Below are 19,656 nucleotides of genomic sequence, written 5' to 3' on the forward strand. Positions count from 1 at the left end.
TCTTCCTCACAAATGTGGGATCAAACTTGACTTTTCAATTTCATCAACCTTCAATTGCCAACTGTAAGTCCTTTTATTTAAAATGTTATATATATATATATATATATATATTTGGAGAGGTGATTAGATAAGATATGACATATCTTCAACTTATTGAGGACATATGACCCTAGATAGGATGATTTAGAGGTTGAGGGTAAGGGTTCAATAGTAATAGGTGTTGAGCGTTGTAGTATTACTTAGTATATGCGTATAGTATCTTATTCTCCTAATTTTCACTATTATCCATTGTTTCATTTGTTCTGTTTATCATGCTATTTTTATGATGATCTTTTGTTTCTATCATTCTTTTGATTACATTTGTTTTGAGTCGAGATCTATTGAAAACAACCTTTCTGGCTACCCAACAAAGGTCAAACCCCACTTATGAGATTACTCTAGAATAGATGTGTTAATCTGCCAATTTATTTCCAAAAAAGAAATAGGAGGTGCTTGAATTGATTTTTTTTTAAGTGACAAGTTAAATAAGCTAAAAAACATAAGTTGGGAACACTCAATTTTTAACTTTTTTCAGCCTAAAACAAAGTGTTTTAAAGTATTTTTTTGTGTTATCCAAACACATCCAAAATTAAATATGAGTTTAAAAATCAAAAACCACTTAAAATAAATAGAAACACTCACATAATTTGGTCCAGTGTCACTTTAGAGAATTAAACAGACACATTAATAAACCTTCTCCCAATTCTACCCTTACAACTCCAAAAAGACATATAATCATTAATTACTCAATTAAGAAAGAGATAAGGGTAATCTAGTAAAATATTCCTCATGATTAATATTATAAAAAATATTTGTCTTTTTTTTTTTACTTATAAAGAGAGTGTCGCAACCTGAACGACAATTGACAGATAAAAAGTAGGGAGCGTTCTTTCCAAATTAGTGGATTAATAATTTAGAGAGATAAATTTTGTCAAGACAAATATATTAATAATTAAAATTCCTAAATATCCTTCTCAAGGATTGCGACAAAATCTTTAAAAATGTATAAATATGAAGTAGAAGCAGTATCTCCTATATTTATTTTCAAGCATTTCTGTTTATTAATTCAATGTTTAATTAATTTTAGCTTGACTATTATTTTTCTATCCTATTTTTTTTTTTTGACAGCATCAGCTAAATGGAGGCCTCTAAGATTTGTCATTACTATCCCAGAGAAATATCTACTTATCTATTTATAACTTAATTTGCATTTTATATACCTCAAATATGGCGATGCAAAAAAGAAAAAAGGAAATGATCAAATTGGTCATTTGAACTAAATTATATATGGAAATTATTAAACAAGGAGGCCACTTTGTTTTTATTGTTTCCTGTTAAATCCTTCCGGTTTATACTTAACAAGGCATATGCCAAAATGTCATGCAAATATATGTGAAGGATACACATTGTTTCATCCAAATTAAATTAAGGTATGTAAATATCACAACTAAATTATTTAACAAGCGTCCCACACTTTTAACTCACACAACGTTACATGCCAATATCAAGAAAATGACAAAAAATGATACTTCAAATATAGTCTTTGTCAAATACTGTCTTAGTTCAACAATAGTTATTCACTATTGACTTTGCACAAAGATTAAGAAATAGTAAATGATAGAGATAATTTTTACTAAATCACCTTTATTAAATACTTATCATCTAAACATTGAAATTTGACTAATATTTAATAGCAAAGATAAAATAGACACGCCATGATAAATTAATTATTGATTTTATAAATTGGAAAAATATTATTGGATATCTCAAAGTAGTATAGTGAACAAGTAAAGATGAATAGAGAAAGTATTTAACAAAGTCTCATTATTAAATCAAAAGACAAAAAAGGTTAAAGATAGCATGGGAAGATTAGAAGTCAATAATCAGTCTTGCATTTATATGAAATTACACACTTATTCAAGTAACAAAAAATATTAGAAACAGATTAAAACATCAATTATTCAACCCATGCCTGATAAATCTACACTTTCAAAATACATAAAACTTAGAAGACAAACGAGGCGTAACTAGAACTTCCACTCGATTTACCTTAGGCAGGGTAATGCCTACGCCTTCTGTCATGTCTATTGGCGTATTCGATGATTTACTAAAATCAAAACCTTGAAGCAAGCGAGCAAAAGTCAAATGTGTTACTAAGGTTGCAAAATTTATCCCGGGACAAGATCGTCTACCAGAACCAAATGGAATAAATTCAAAATATTGACCATGAGCATTTACACTTCTTTTGCTTGTCAAAAATCTCTCGGGCATGAATTTTTCAGGTTCTGACCAAATGTTAGGATCTCGATGTATTTTCCACGCATTGATATACAAACGAGTACCCTTTGGGATGTCGTAACCAGCCACTTTACAATCTTGCACTGCTTCATGTGGTAAGAGTAAAGGAACAGGTGGATATAAGCGTAACGTTTCTTTAACGATAGCGTGAAGATACACTAAATTTTTTATGTCACTTTCTTCAACCCATCGCGATTTACCTACTTTTGTATCTATCTCTTCTTGGGCTTGTTTCATAGCACGCGGATTGTTTAGCAATAAGGACATTATCCATATCAAATGAACAGCTGTTGTGTCTGAGCCATCCAAGATCAAACTCTACATATATATACATTATTTAATTTGCAATAGTTAGGAAAATAAATGCTAATTACAATGAAACCCAAGATGGAGTGAAAAATATTGTAGAAATGCATCATCAGTTAATACATGTAAGACGAAAAAAAAAGTGTAAGCATAATGGACAGTCGTAGTGCTTAATTTAGACATAGTTTTTGGGAATATTTTCCTAAATGTGTATTAAATAGGTACTCACTTTCCTGTTTATCTGATGTAGTTCCCTTTTAATATGTTCCAAAAAGAGAATCTTTCTAATTTGAAATATCTTAAATGTTATATATATCTTAAATGGAATGAAATATCTTAAACCACAAGTTTGTCTTATCTCTTATGAATAATTATTAAAGCATGTGATTATCCAATTTAAAGTTTTAAATTATTGAAGTGTGTGATTATCTAATTTAAAGTTTTAAATGGCTAGAGATTATAATTTTAAGTACTTAATTATATTTTCGATACGCCTTTTTATAGGCAATTTTAATTCTTTTTTAATGGGCTAAATATGTGAAAATTCTCTTCTTCTTTTTTAATAATGGATAACACTGAGATTTGACCTCAAGATCTCTATCTTCTTCGATATTATGTTGAAGTATGTGATCATTTCATTTAAAAACTTAGCTATTGAAGAGGATACATTTTTATTTAATTAATTATATATCTCAAAAATAGTCATATAAATATTATTCCCTCAAAAGAGTACTTAAATTAAGATGGAGGAATTTATCAGAGTACTATGACATAAACACTTCATTTTTTTCTTAAATTCCATGTCGTTTAAATTAAATAGGTTCACACTGTGTGGGAGTACAAAATTACTCTCTTTGCTCACTTTTACTTATTCATTTTAGACTAAAAATTTATGTTTCATGACAGATTAAAAATGACAAGTAAAAATAAAAATATATTTTTGATATAACAGACAAGTAAAAGTGAAGGGGAGCGTAAACAACAATGGCAACATAAACTTACCAAGACAGTTGACTTGATGACGGTGGCCTGAGAATAACCATAGCATTTGAATTCATTAACATGTGTGGCCCTAAGCAAGGCATCTATGGCATCTTGATCTTCGTTGTTCACATCCTTTTTCTTCATATGATCCTCTAACCAACCTTGAAGAATAGAATCCAAGTCCTTATATATATTCTTCATCAATTTTATATGCCCTTGGAAATCAAAATATTTGAACAATGGAAATGGCACTACATCATTCAAAACAATTTGTCCTACAACATACATGATCCCTTTAAAAGCCTTTCTAAAACGCTTTGCTTCCTCATCCTCCTCTATGTTGTTGTATCTTTTCCCACATATGGTCTTAACAATTATGTTTAAAGTCAATTGATGAAACCATCGAGTCATGTTCACTTCATTCTTATTTACTTGTGTCAAAGAATACAAGTCTTTGATGCTATCTTCCAATTCAACGACACGTATATGCCTCAGTTTTTCGAGTTTAGTACTTGAGAGTATTTGTGTTAAGGCTAGCTTGCGCACTTTATTATAATAAGGACCAAAATTAGAATAAGGAAATCTCGCGTACTTATAACCAATGCTTTGGCCAGCCATCGATGTTGGACGGGCAGCGAAATCTTTATCATGAGTAGTAAGACAATCGTTAGCTGCTTCCCAATTGCTGATTATCAAGTAGGGGTACATCCCCATTCTCAATGTGAAAATAGGTCCGTATTTATCGGCAAATGCCCCTAAAGTCCTAGCAAATGGGACATTTTTATCTGTACCATTGAGTAGACGGAGATGGCCAATGATAGGCCATGCTCCGGGGACTTTAGGGGCTAATTTTTTGGAAGTAACTGTGTTTCTTCTCCGTAAGAATATGAGAAAGAATAGAAAGACTAAAATGCCAAAAATAGCTTGTAAATGGGAAGAAAAATGACAATCCATTAGTTCAGCAACTAACTCAGAAGGAAGAGCTAGACTGAGGAAGATATTACGAAAAATTGTTAATAGCGTGCGTTATTTGGTGAGTGGATGGAATAAATAAGAATATCTTATGAATTTAAGATACAACAACAACCCAGTGAAATCCCACATCGTGGGGTCTGGGGAGGATAGAATGTACACAGACCTGATTCCTACCAATGTAGGACGGCTGTTTCCGAAAGACCCTCGACTCAATATCTTATGAATTTAAGATATTTTATAATTTTATTTTTTAGGTAGGACAACTTATTTCATTGATTGTATTAAAATGATTGAATTAAACAATTTTGAAAATAAATAATACTCTCTTTATTCACTTTTACTTATTATATTTAAATTTAACACATTCATTAAGGATACAATGATTGATATGACTATTTTACTACATTATTCTTAATAACAAATGTTTAGTATTACATCTTAATAAATGATTTAGAAAATAAATAATTAATATTAAAAGTCAAATATAAAAAATAATAATTATCTTTTATTAATATGAGCCTGTTTGGATTGGCTTTAAGTTGGTCAAAACCAACTTAAAGCCCCTTTTCAGCTTTTGGACGTGTTTGCCTAATGCTAACTTTAAGCCAGAAAGTTCTTAAAGTCAGTCAAAAATGAAAAATTAGGATTCCTAACTTTTTTTTTCTAAGTGCTTAAAGTCAGTTTCTTTGACCATGAAAATTACCTTTATATCTCTTATATTTTAACTAAATTCCCAAACTATCTTTTTTATTCTTTTAACCCTAAAATTCACATAATTTTTCTCATTTAAGCACTTTTATCCAAACACTCAACTGCTTATTTATAAAAATAACTTTCAGCACTTTAAAGTTCTAAAAACACTTTATACATAAAAGTTATTTTTTTTAAGCTCATCCAAATGGATTTTATGTCAAAAAGTTAGAAGGTAAGAATAAAAATCTAATTTTAAAAATAGAAATTAAAAATAACACTCATTATGAAATGCAGAAGTGAACAATCTCATGACATGATATTATTATCCCTGTGGACGTTTATGTCCAGGATAGCATCTGATTTTGAAAATTATTATGGATCCACGTGAAATATTGGACTGTGTGAGGGGGAGAGGGTGATGTGAGTGCAGTGATCTTGAATAGTGTAAAGATTAATTTATACTCCTCTCAATTTAACTTATATACGATGAAAAGAAATTTATTTAAATATATTCATAACACAATATTGTGGCTGTCAATTTATTTGGGCCCACAAATTCTTTTAATCGACGTCCAATGAATATGCACCAGAATATGGGCTTGTAGATGGTAAGCAACCGATGATCATTGGCCAAATCCGCGTCACTAAAGTAAGTTCTACCAAATGATGGTCAGATCAATATTATTCTATCAGAGAAAGACATAGATTGTTGGTCATCAAAAATGCTCTCATAGAGAATTGAAAATAGTGGAGATAATGATGCAAAAATAGATATGAGAGAATACTAGGAGATATATATTAATAACTAAATTATACGAGACAAGGTGAGAATGACATCCGTGGAGGATAAGATAAATAAAGCGAGACTAAAATAATTCAAACATGCGAAAAAGAGATGCAAAGATGCATCAGCGAAAAGGTGAGAAAGGTTGGTTGTATCAGGAATTAGGAGAGGTATATAGAGGTCGGCCGAAGAAGAGCAAGAGGAAGATGATTAGATAAGACATGACACAACTTCAGTTGATTGAGGAAATGATCTTAGATATATATGAAGGTATGCAGGTCGAGGATTAGGTTGGTAGGTAATCGAGTGTTGTTGTACTTCTATTAGTATGATTTACGTATCGCTTAGTTTTTTTCCAATGTGTATTAATATTTGTTGTGGCACTTATTTTGTGCATTATTCTTTTGTTTTCTTTTTTACTTTCTGATTTCCTACGCCGATTATATTTTCTTTGAGCGATCTCGATGTCGCGAAGACGTATTGTGATCTAAGACAGTACCACTGGTGGTGTGGGATGAAGAGCGATATCGTGGCATTTGCGGCTAGGTGCTTAAACTTTCAGCAGGTGAAGTACTAGCATCAGATGCCAGGTGGTTTGACCCAACGGCTACCCATTCCGAAGTTGAAGTAGGAGTAGATAGCTATGGGCTTTGTGGTAGGCTTGCCATGTACTTTTTGATGATTTGATGCTATTTGGGTCATCGTGGATTGATTGATCAAGTCTGTTCATTTTTTTGCGGTTTAGACTTCCTATAGTTCAGAGAGGTTAACTCAAATCTATAGTCAGGAGATTGTCTGTTTGCATGGTATGCTGGTATTCATTATTTTAGATTGTGGTACTTAGTTCACTTTGTTTTTCTGGAGGTCTATTCATCGGAAGTTGGGTACTAGAGTTGAGCTCAGCACAACTTTCTCTACCCATAGACTGATAGTCAGTTTGAAAGGACTATTCAGGTCTTGGAGGACATGTTTCAGGCCTGTGTGATTGATTTCATAGATAAGTGGGACCAGTTCTTGACTTTGGCAGAGTTTGCCTATAATAGCTGCTATTACTCGATTATTCAGATGGCTCCATCAGAGGCATTGTATGGTAAAAGATGTAGATCTTCACTGGGTTGGTTTGACACTTTCAAGGTTGGGCCGTGGGGTACTAACTTGCTACATTATTCTATGGATAATATTCGTGTGATCCAGGAGCGACTTCGTACTGCCTAGAGTAGGCAGAAAAGCTATGCTGATCAGAGGATTCGGCCTTTGAAGTTCATGGTTGGTGACCGTGTATTTTTATGAGTGTCGCCCATGAAGGACATGATGAGATTTAAGAGGAAAGGCAATTTTAGCCCTAGGTTTATTCACTCTCTTGAGATTTTGAGGTCTATTGGAGAGGTGGCTTATGAGTTTGCCTTGCTTCTGGCTCTTTCGAGTGTTCACCTTATTTTTCATGTCTCTATGTTGATGTCACGCCTTGAGTCTACACCTTAGGTGTGGCCGACACTCGGAAGTCATTGCTGGTCCTAAGTGAACCCTTGTCCTGCCTGACTACTTAGCAGAAGACTATTCTCTATGCGGAAGCTTTAAAAGGATGAACATTTAACATACTTTAGATAAAACTCATGCACTATCTAAAAATAATCTTTCAATATAATAGAATCAATATTTAAAACACAATTTTTAAAAGGAAGAACTGACTCAACACAACCTATGAAGTCTATAATGACTATGAATGGGTGCCGGGACAAGCCCCCACAACTACCTCAAAGAAACTACCAATACTGAAAAAAATGAATAAATAGAGTCCTTTGAAAGTAGGAGGTCTAACCAAAGATGACAAAGTATGTTTTCAATGGAGCGCTTGTTGATGATCCTAAATACCTATATTTGCATTGATATGTCACGCATATTTACGACACTTTTGCCACTCAAAATAGTGGATTACTGTGAGTTGCAAGCATTTTTTTGTAGATATAATATTTGTTTTATCCATTTTATAGGAAAACTAAGCCGCACATGAGTTTGGATGATTTTTGAGGAGTTGAGGCATTTTTTGGTGAGGACCAGGGACTACAAGTGCCACCACGGATGGTGGATCGTTGTACTGGCCAAGGTGGCTGGCGTGATGCTAATACAAGTGAAGCTTGAAGTGATGAAATGCTGGCTAAGTGGAACTCCATGGGATCCTTCACGGGCCATGGAGTCTACCATGGGACGTGATCAAGGCTCGCGAAGGATTGTTGATTGAAGATTGAAATTGGCCAAGGGAAGTACTATGGACCCCAGTACGGGGTGTAGTCAAGACCACAAGATGTGGTGCTTGACTGTGAAGAAGCAAAGGCCCACACAGTGGTGGAGCCAAGTTAAACACCATGGGGCATGACCATGGCGTGTGAAGGCCAGTACGGACTATGATGCATTGGTGTGAACTCTGTCGACTTACATTTTGCTAGTTGATGTAGGAGTAGGTTTTGTACTTCTATAAATACCCGATTTTATTTTATTTTTTGGGGTTATGTGTTTTATTTTGAGTTTTTTCATATTGTGAACATTGTGAGAGCATACTTTGATTACTTTTCAAGATACAAGCGTGCAATCTAATCCATTGTCCGTTCTTGATTCGTTTTTCATCTTGTGATTTGAGGTTTCTTTTCTATAAATATAAGTACTATTTTATGAATTCAACAATAATTCTTGATTTATTCCTTACGATTATGAATAGCTAAACTCCATAACTAGGGTTGTGGGAACCATGACGCAGTAATGAAGTAGGCAAACTTATAAGTGACTAGATTCGCTTCACATGCGCTGCACGTGTATGCATGCTCACAAGATTTTGGCTTCTCGTCAAGAATAGGTGTATCATATTTCAACTTCTCCAAAAATGCACCATCATTTTCTGTGAAACACCCCCATAGAGCAACATTTGTATCCTCATTGATGGATTATTAGTTAGACGAGTATAGTAAACGCATCACCATATCTCTATAGATGGTGTATTACGTGTAATTGCAACTTACATTTTATTTGTAACCATAATTTCTCATCTTTTGTTATATTGTTTTTCAATAAGTGGATTCTACGTAACTAACATGCAAATCAATTATGGAAATAGGCCAGGATAATTAGTGATAGATGCTATGTATTTGAGCATGGAAATAATTGATAATTCGGATGCATACTTATCGAATATAGCACAGTTTGACAATTTTTCGGACTGTTCCAATGATACAAAGCCATCGGAGAATTTGTGTTTTGAAACATCATGGTCAGTCTTCTTTATGATTATGTTGTCTATAAAGGAAATTCCACTTCTTTGTGCACGGATGAATAGTTGGGGTTGACCGAAGCCAAACGGCCATTAGCAATGTAGTAACTATTATTTGGCTTCAGGAAGTCCTTCCATGTTTTGATATGCCTATTAATTAAATAGTGTTTCTTGAATCTTTGTCATCTAGTATTAATCAAAGGGTGACGGTATAAGTATAGTAAATATGAACGATAGTTTAAGCTTAGTAAAAGTGTCAATGTTATTACCTCTTCATCAATAAATATTATTGTTTGGAAATTCCCTTCATGCCTTGAATTCTTGTAAGGTATTATTGCACCTTCGTATAACTAAGACACTCATCACCCAATCAACGGAGTATTTTGGTATATTCTCGGTACACTCTCTTTTGCAAGTAACATTACAGTTGCCGTGAGGTCTTAGTCTGAAAGATTAAAGGTAAATAGGGAGAAACGAGTAATTATGTTAAACACAGAGGTTAATGTGTGTTAGTAAACGTCATAGGAATCATAATGTAGAATATATTTTTTCTATAAGCACGAGAACCTTGAACGGATAGTTATTTTTTAAATTAAGTGGAAAATACAAAAAAAAATTAAAGTAGAAAGCGGTTGAGTGTTTCCAATGATGAGAGTGACTTATGATAATAACCTATTAGAAGCAGTAAGAGGTAGAATTTCTTGGAACATAAGGTTCGTAGTAAGGTATAATTTGTCGTACACATAAGGTTTGAAGTAAGATTTTCTGGAAAAGTATATTAAAAATTGGGGGATTTCCACCATCTTTTACACTTTATGATGTAGTGTTAAATTTTAGAGAACAATGTGACAATGTTAAGTAGGTACTGAAGAAGAGCAGTATGGAAGCTATGGCGTTGGAGATTTCCAGCAGTTCAGGTGTTACAATACAGAGTATTAGAATATGGATGGGGTGGATAAGGTGTGTGCGCAGAGTTAATTAGTAGTGGAACTGAGTATTAAGTAATTAAGGGGACTTACAAGTTGTTTGCGGGGGCGAGCAATTTGACCAAAGTAGTAATGTATGTGTTCTAGATAATCTGTGTTTGAAGGGGAAACAATAACATAATGAAGATGGCAAAGGCAATATGCATGAATAAGCGATGAAATGTTCATTTAGTGCACTTGGTGGGTGTTTGATGGGTAAAGAAGATTTGTGATTGGTTCTTTTAAATAGATGTTAGGGAGGGGTTGCGTCTGTTTGGGATCAGTTTGACTTTGATGATTATACAATGGAGGGTGGTGGAACATGGAAGTGACAACGTTTGAGAAGTAGGAAGTAACGACCCTTGTTAAGGATCTTTGATGCGGTAGGGTTGGGAAAAATGACAGTGCATTAAATTATAGTAAAACCGTAAAATAGTAATTTAATATTTAATATTAGATGGTTCATGCTTTTAAGGTAGTATAGATTGTCGTTAAGAATTTAGCATTGCATTGTAGTTTTCATTGTCTTGTATTCCTTTTAACTAGAACATGTGTTAAAACTTTCATGTATTCATTACTTGCTCGGTAGAGGGGTAATGATTAGTAAAAGAAAACTACAACCAAGATTCGAAGCATAACCTTCGTCTAAGAACTTGAGCCCGAGAGAGGATAATTTTCAGATATCAAAAGCAAGGGTTAGTTGGTAATACACTTTGAGATCGGGAGGAGATAAGTGAAATACATTTAAAAGGGACCAAAGGCATTTAAAGGCACATAACATGCTAGATTTTTCATGTGATGCACTTATATGACATCACCAATACCTAACGACTACTGAGGTACATGTCATGGGGAACACAATCCTAGTTATCATCACATCTTGTTAGCAATCTTAAGTTTTTATGTTGTTACTGTGAAATTTTGCTTATTGAAACAATAAATTCCCCCATTTACTTTATGCATGTTTATTATTTTAGAAATATTGACTACAACTGAGATTAAGTTCTAGTAGACTTATTTCCTCAGCATTTCCTGTGGGTTTGACCCCAACCTAGTTGGGTTCTATATTTGATAGCGACTGCTTTATACTTCTTAATTGATGTGTAAGTTTGGGCGTATCAAATTTTGGCATCGTTGCTGGGGAATACTTTTTGAAATATTCTATTGGTATTTATTTCTGTTTGTAGTCTTATTTTCTAATTTTATTTTTCTTTCTTCTTTTTATTTATATAGGGTACAGGTTAGTGTATTCCCAATATCCGAAGTAAGGGTGAACCACTGCTTCCTTATAATAATGAGCTACATAAATCGATTAGAAATATGAATGTACAAGAGCACGAGGCGCAAAGGTTGAGAGAACTTGCGGAAGCTCAAGCTTGAAGCAATCATGGTAATATTGAAAATCTTGGGGATAATGAAGAATATGTGGAAGATGCATTCCAACATAACCCACCAATGCAGCGAGGTAGAGAGCAACAGAGGCCCATTGATTTTTTTATGGAGGATGATGATCTGGACATGGATGAAGTTGGAGCCACTGAGCGATAGTTTTTCCTCCACTACCACCAGACGTGAAGTTCACAATCACTAGCACCATGTTTCAACTCTTGAACTTGAAAGGAATATTTAAAGAAGCGGTTGGAGAGGAGGCACATCAGCATTTGATGAACTTCATTACTATTTGCAAAACTTGTGACATCCCTGGGGTAGCAAAACTGGAATTCACCTGTGATTGTTTCCATTGTCTCTGTCTGGGGAGAAAATTAATTTTCTATATAAGCTCCCACATGAATAAATTACACATTGGAGAGAACTAAAGAAAGCTTTTCTAAAGTAGTTCTTCTCTTTCAATGAAGCTGCAAAGCAAGGATGAGATCAATGCGCACAAGAAGCTCCCTTATGAAGCATTACATGATTCATGGTTGAGATTCAGTTAGAAACTGAAACAGTGCTAAAATCACAATCTCACGGATGCGCATTTGATAGAGATATTCTATACATTGTGTAACTTTGTGACTAGGTGGTAGATGATCAAGCTTGCGGTGGATTGTTCATGTCTAAAACCTTCACTGAAGTGTCAAAAATCTTGGATTAGTATTCAAATGCTAGTAGGGGGTGGTATGCCAGATATTTTGAGGTTTGAGGCCTGGGATATACTTTTGATATGTCATCTGCACAGAAAAGGAGAGAAGATGAGCATGATCAGGATATGGATCACATTAAAACCCAGATGGATTTACTGATTAAGAAATTGGTATCCAGAGGCTCTGAGAAGGTAAATATAGTTGGGGGTGCAAACAAGTATGACGAGCTAGAAATAGATTTTGAGGAAGAAGCAAAATATTTGAACAACAAGGGGGGTTTCAAAATTAAAATTCTGGAAATCAAGGTCTAAACGTTCAAAAGGATAGATACTATGATAGAGCTGGTAACCATAATCAAGGAATCTGGCTAGGAAAAGACACCTTTAAGAATGTCCGTAGAGGTGTGTATGTTCCCCCTAGGAACAGAGATCGAGCTGTGGCTGGTATTGGAAACTTGAAGTTGGAGAATATGCTGACACAAGTTCTGAAAAAGGTAGAGTCAACTGATGCAGGTATCAAAGAATTGAAGGGAGACTTTTCCAATATAGGTCAGCTGGAAGATTCGCACTCCACTGCTATCGAATAGTTAGAGAACCAAATGGGTTAGTTATTTGTGGCATTTAATCAAAGGAAGAATTTCACACTGACACTATAAAAAAATAAAAGAAAGATGGACAATATATGGCAATGACAACTAGAAGTGGTAAGACGATTCAGGGATCATCACCTCCAGTTATTGAGCAGGATAAATATGTTACATCTAATATCGATGAGAAGGAAAAGAGTGGGTCACATGATGCAGTTCTAGTTGATGATGATAACGAGCATGATGAGATAGTAGTAGAGCCAAAGATAAAATAGAAGGCAAAAGGTAAATCATGATGAGATAGTAGTAGAGCCAAAGATAAAATAGAAGGCAAAAGGTAAATAGCTGGTCAAACTAGAGGTAGCACGACCATTTCCACCAATTCGTAAACTGCCTTCTCTATTTCCACATAGGTTGAAAAAGAAGGCTGAGGATGGAAAGTTATTGAAATTCATCTCCATGTTGAAAGAGCTATCTGTGAATTGGAGAAAATGCCGGGTTATGCAAAGTTTATGAAAGACCTAGTTACTAAGATGAGGACAGTCACCTTCGAGCCCGCTGACAACCTACACCATTATAGTGCTATTGCTACAAGGTCATTTGTTGAAAAGAAAGAGGACCTAAGAGTAGTCACTCTCCCATGCACTATGGGTGCATTCAATTTTGTTAGGGCTCTATGCAACTTAAGATCCAGTATCAACTTGATGCCACTTGCGATCTATAGACAGTTGGACTTGGGAGCCCCCAACCGACTACAATGAGGTTTTTCATGGCTAACATATCAGTAAAGAAGCCCATAAGGATCCTATGTAATATGCTGGTGAGAGTTGATAGGTTTATATTCCCTACTAATTTTGTCATCCTGGATTGGGAGGTGTACTTTGAAGTCCCCATAATCCTAGGTAGACCATTCTTTTCCACGGGCAAAGTATTGGTAGACATGGAAAGTGGAGCACACTTTCAGCTTTAATAATGAAGAAGTAAATTGAATGTTTGTAAAACTATGAAGTAGCCTAGAGACATGACCATGATGTCTATGATCGGCATAACTGAGGAAGCAGTGATTGAGGTATCTATTAAGGAGAGGTTCACTGTCGAGACATTGACTGTTGTGATGATAAACTTTGAGGATGATAGCTTAGAGGAGTTTGATGAGACTGTAAATGCTTTGTAGTACTTGGGATCACACCCGTATGTTCCTAAAAAGCTAGATCTTAACTTGAAAAATAGACCCACTCCTCTGGCCAAACCATCCATTGACGAGCCACTTGTGCTTGAATTAAAAGAACTACCTCATTTGAGATATGTATTCTTGGATGAAAATAACACTTTGCTAGTGATTGTTGCTGCAGATTTGAATGAAGAGCATGTTCAGGCGCTTGTCGATATCCTTAAAAGTTACAAGAAAGAAATTAGTTGGACCATTGCTGATATCACTGGCATACCGCTTGGCATTTGCACTCATAAGATCCTTTTAGAGAAGGATTACATTCCTAGCATTGAGCATTAGCGGAGATTGAGCCCATCTATTCAAGAAGTGGTGAAGAGAGAGATCATAAAGTGGGTTGATGCAAGTGTTGTGTACCCAATTTCAGATAATAATTGGGTTAGTCCTATGCAGTATGTCCCCAAGAAGGGTGGTATGCCAGTTGTTGCAATGAAAAGAATGAGTTAGTTCCACTCCGACTGGTCACAGGATGGCGAGTCTGCATGGAATATAGGAAGATAAAAAAATAGACCTTGAAAGACCATTTCCCAATACCTTTCAAGGAACAAATTCTAGACAGGTTGGTGGGTAGAGGTTGGTACTATTTCTTAGATGGGTATTTCAGTTACAATCTATAGCTCCAGAGGATCAGAAGAAAACCACCTTTACATAGACATATGGCACATTTACATTCAAGCGCATGTCTTTTGGACTATGTAATGCGCTTGCCACATTCCAGAGGTGTATGATGTCAATATTCTAATATAGGGTAGAAGACACACTAGAGGTATTTATGGATGAATTTTCTGTGGTAGGAGATACTTATGATGACTATTTGTTGTAGGGCATTGTAGAGATGTGAAGAGGGCAACCTGGTTCTGAACTAGGAAAAGCACCAATCATGGTCAAAGAAGACATTGTTCTAGGCCACAAGATTTCAGAAAAAGGCTTGTTGGTAGATAAAGCGAAAGTTGAGGTTATTAAGAAGTTGCCCCCTCTTATCTCAGTGAAGGGTATCCGTAGTTTTTCGAGCCATGATGGATTCTACAGGAGATTCATCAAGGGCTTCTCCAAAATTGCACATCCATTGTGTAAGTTGTTGGAGAAGTTCTATTTTGATGAGACATGCATGCGTTTGAGAGCTTTAAGAAAAAAATGATTTCAGTCCCAGTGATTGTTGCTTCTGACTAGTCTGCACCATTCGATATTATGTGTGATGCAAGTGGTGTCTCTTTGGGGGTTGTGCTAGGGAAAAAACATGACAAGATCTTTCACCTCATCTACTATACCCGAAAAGCACCCAATGCAGTCCAGAAGAGCAATACTGTCACTGAGCAGGAGTTGCTAATAGTTGTGTATGCATTTGAGAAGTTAAGAGCGTACCTTTTAGGTAAAAAAGTGATAGTACACACTAGCCATGCATCTTTGAGGTACTTAATGGCAAAGAAAGATGCAAAACCAAGGTTGATCAGATGGATTCTTTTGCTACAAGAATTTGAATTTGTCAAGGATAGGAAAAGGTTGTGAAAATCAGGTAGTAAATCACTTGTTTAGACTAGAAGCTAAAAAGAGAGATAGGGATGAGCTTAAGATTGATGATTTGTTCCCAAATAAGCAGGTATTAGCCATTACTCTTGATCTTATTCCTTTCCATGAAGATGAGGAGGATAATGATTACCCTGATGATGATGTAGACTATGATGACTATTCCTATCAAAGCACCAACTAGAAAACAAAAGAAGAGGAATACCAATTCCTTGTCTCATATAAATGCTAAGATTGGCCAACCTTACCTACTTTATCAAATAAAATCTCCTTAAAAGAGCTTGCACCAAAAATGTTCATATTATCGTATGAAAGTTCCAGTCATACATATGTTTTTCCCTTAAAGCATCCATTTAGAAAGGATAAACTGAGCCATGCTACAAAAATACCACAAAAGAAAGTTATCCTGGCAATGGGGGAACATATGCCTACAAGCGACATATAGGCAACACTCAATTGGCAATCAGAGAATGACATATGATAAAATAAAGCGTTGTCTAGCCTCGGATAGTACATGAAGAACGTTGTCCATTCACATAACAAACTAATAGGCAAAGTAAAAATGATGGAGCAAAAGATGGACTAGACAACCACCCAACATGCCGGACTTATCAGGGCACTTGAAAAAAGAATGCAAACCATGTAGTTTGATATATGTCCGCCATAAATGTTAGTTTCCCACTTCTTCAAACAATAATGATGTGATATGGCCTCCATCAAAGAGCAAATCCAGCTGCTGAAATATGGCAGCCCCGACCCATGGATAACACACAAATCTCTCCAAAGGTCTAGCCTATTTCTTATGTGTTCCCAACCATACTCTCAACCACATCCTGACGATTGAGTTTCTACTTTCTTCTTTGGTGCCTATGAGTCTATGCCTCCAAAGAAAGAACACAAATCCCCGTATTCCTTTAGTTTTATCTCTAGATAATAGAATAGAATAGTAGTAATATCTAAGTTTTTTCCAAGTCTTGGAAACATACTACTCTTTTGTACATATACTTTGGTTATGAATAATATGGTTGTTGGCTAAACCTCTCTCTTATTCTTCTCTCTTGGGTGGGATGGAAAGTTTGGTCCATTAGTAAGAGTAGTGGGGTAAAGAAACTCCCAGTAAGCTTTCTTGTTGGGACTTTAATGGATTTCTAAGTTTACCCATATTATCTTAATGCAACTACATGTTTAAGTTTACCATCACACCATTTGTTGTAATTACAATACTCTTCCATAAGTATTGAGTACGTAAGCCGATAATGATAGAGTAGGACTTGTTCTCTTTACTATTGGAGGGCGCATAGTCTAGAAGAGCCACAAAAGCCCATGTTATGTCGAGAAAAATTATACCATCTATCGTATAATTTACTTCCTAATAGTAAGAAAGTTATTACAGTTGGAATCTAGTCGAGTTTTGATGGAGCCTCTTATATGCACGTGTTTATTGCCTACCAACTTATTATTATAGTTGTGTTCTTGTTAATTTTGTACCACATATGTTTCCTAAATGCCCAGTCAAACCTGAAAGCTATTGAGGGCTCTAATTTCGCGTGGTTTCCCGACTGCCTTCTGTGCCCCTACTGCTCCTCACATATCTTTGGTGCAATTTATTTGGTTAGTGACATGATGTTTGAGGACCTGGCTTTCTAGCAAAGAAAGAAGTTCCTACATGATGTGAACATGTACTTCTAGGATGAGTCGTACTTGTTTAGAATGTGTCTTGACAATGTGATTAGACAATGTGTAACAGAAGATAAGATGCTGAGTATTCTTGAGGCCTGCCACTCATCTCTAGTGGGAAGCCATCATAGTAGAGCCTGGACAGCTCAAAAGGTGCTTCAATGCAGATATTATTGGCCCACTATCTACAGAGATGCATATGATCTAGTAAAAAGTTGTGATAAGTGCCAAAAGCAAGGTGCTATATCAAGGCACCAAAAGTTGCCTATGACTCTAATATTAGAGGTTGATCTTTTCCAGGTTTGGCACTCCGAGAGCAATTTTCAGTAATGGGCCCCCATTTATATAACAAGATTTTTCACACTCTATTTAGCCAAATACAGTGACAAACAATATAAGGTAGCTACTCCATATCATCCTCAGTCGAATAGGCATGTTGAACTATCCTACAGAGATCAAAGAGATTTTAGCTAAATCTGTTAATGCCAATAGAACATACTGGTCAAGGAAGCTTGATGATGCACTATGGGTATATCATACAGCTTTTAAAACTCCTATTGGTATGTCATCATATCAGTTAGCGTTTGAAAAAGCATGTCATTTTCTTGTGGAGCTAGAGCACAAGGCGTTATGGGCACTAAAGAAGCTGAATCTGAGTTGGAGCAAAGCTGCAAATATGAGACTAGAATAGATTAATAAGATGGATGAGTTCCGTCTAAGGGAATATGAGAGAGAAGCTCTGTATAAAAAGAGAATGAAGCTATATCATGATAGGCATATCGAGAAGTAAGAGTTTTATCCTAGTGATTTAGTGATGTTCAAATCTAGGCTGAGATTTTTTTCAGGTAAGTTAAATTCCAAGTGATATGTCCCTTTCACTGTATCAAGAGTGTTCCCATATGGTTCACTTAAGATTGAAGCAGAAGATGGGCACAAATTCAAGGTAAATGGACAATGTGTGAAGCTTTACTTAGGATCAAATGAGGAAGTAAGAATTATTGAGAAGCTCCAGCTTGATGACGTCTGAATAGTCAAAGAATTTACATCGTGCCACGATGTTAAATTAGGCGCTGCAATGGAGGCAACTCATGGGGAAATGCTTCACCAAGTTTGAGTAGTAAAGTGACCCACATCTTGCCATGACATTAAATTAAGCATTGCTTGGGAGGCAACCCAAGGATTGTATTTGTAGTACATAGGTTAAATTTAGTTATTTGATGTTTTTATAATATCATGGTGTGCTTTGTGAAAGGGTCGCAAAGGAAGAGAAAATACTGAAAATTAGCCAAGGCATTCCACCAAGGCACCTATATGGACCTTATAGGGTACCATGTCCCATGGTGGAGAGGCGTAATGGGCATAGGATTAATGAACTTCAGGATCACGGTAGGGTTTACAACCTATGATGTACTTCAAGGAACATTTAGTCTTCCATGAATCCCAGGTAAGATTACCCCTCTTTTTCTCCAAGTCTAGCACAGTAGAGGGGAATACAACTTGTGGTTTTCTTCACGAGCATTCATCATGAGCCATAAAACTTAAGAGGCTAATTAAAATTTAGTCCAACCCAATTTGACCCGATCCCAAACATTGTATAGTATTATTGGGTTTTAACCTATTTTTACCCAAATATGGGCCATTCCTCATCATCTCTATTACGAAGCAAAGAAAATAAATTTCATCCATTTCCAAATAATCGTGAAAAAAATCTCTCAAAATTCCCATCGATTCAAACTATTCCAAGTATATTGTAAAGTCTAAATACCCCACATTCGTCCATTTCCAGTACCAACATCGATCGAATAGTGCCAAGTGAAGTACAATATTACGTATCTCTTTCTTTTTGATTGATGTAAACTGGGGGTTGGGTTGTGGTGGTGATCATTTATGCTAATAGTGTAGGGGTAGCTCAAATTTAATTGCTCTTAGGGCTATAAAATATTATGTAGGGTTAGTAAAATTTGATTTCATAGGTTGTTGAGATAACTTGGTGGGTAATTGAACTCCTAATTGATTAATTACACTGCGTATGTTGGTCATATACATATAATGGTGGAATGTGTGTATGTATGTTGAGTTTGGAATGAGAGAAAGTTCGAACATGGTAGACCAGTATAGGTTGGGGACGATGACCTTCACCATAGACCGTAGTGCACTTCATGATCTATTGGAAGGCACTATGGAACACTTCACGGTCTGTGAAGTCCTTTAAGACCCGTGAAGGTCCATCGTACTGAATGATTTAGATTATTGT

General features: G+C 35.5%; 1 protein-coding gene across 1 annotated transcript; it reads right to left on the reverse strand.

Moving 5' to 3' along the window:
- Window positions 1-1,921: 1,921 nt before the first annotated feature.
- On the reverse strand, window positions 1,922-4,653 carry LOC129876576 (nicotine N-demethylase CYP82E3-like). The gene is made up of 2 exons (XM_055952044.1): window positions 3,646-4,653; window positions 1,922-2,655 (listed from the first exon to the last, which is right to left on the reverse strand). The coding sequence occupies exons 1-2, from the start codon at window positions 4,579-4,581 to the stop codon at window positions 2,029-2,031; spliced, it is 1,563 nt and encodes a 520-aa protein (XP_055808019.1). The 5' UTR covers window positions 4,582-4,653; the 3' UTR covers window positions 1,922-2,028.
- Window positions 4,654-19,656: the final 15,003 nt, after the last annotated feature.

This window comes from Solanum dulcamara, chromosome 12, assembly GCF_947179165.1.
Source record: "Solanum dulcamara chromosome 12, daSolDulc1.2, whole genome shotgun sequence".
Taxonomy (NCBI): domain Eukaryota; kingdom Viridiplantae; phylum Streptophyta; class Magnoliopsida; order Solanales; family Solanaceae; genus Solanum; species Solanum dulcamara.

What these genes read in the sequence shown, in the direction of transcription:
- LOC129876576 (XM_055952044.1), bottom strand. Translation starts at nt 4,581, where the DNA reads ATGGATTGTCATTTTTCTTCCCATTTACAAGCTATTTTTGGCATTTTA. An exon ending in TCATCAAGTCAACTGTCTTG is followed by an intron (nt 2,656 to 3,645) that starts GTAAGTTTATGT and finishes ATATATATGTAG; the next exon opens with AGTTTGATCTTGGATGGCTC.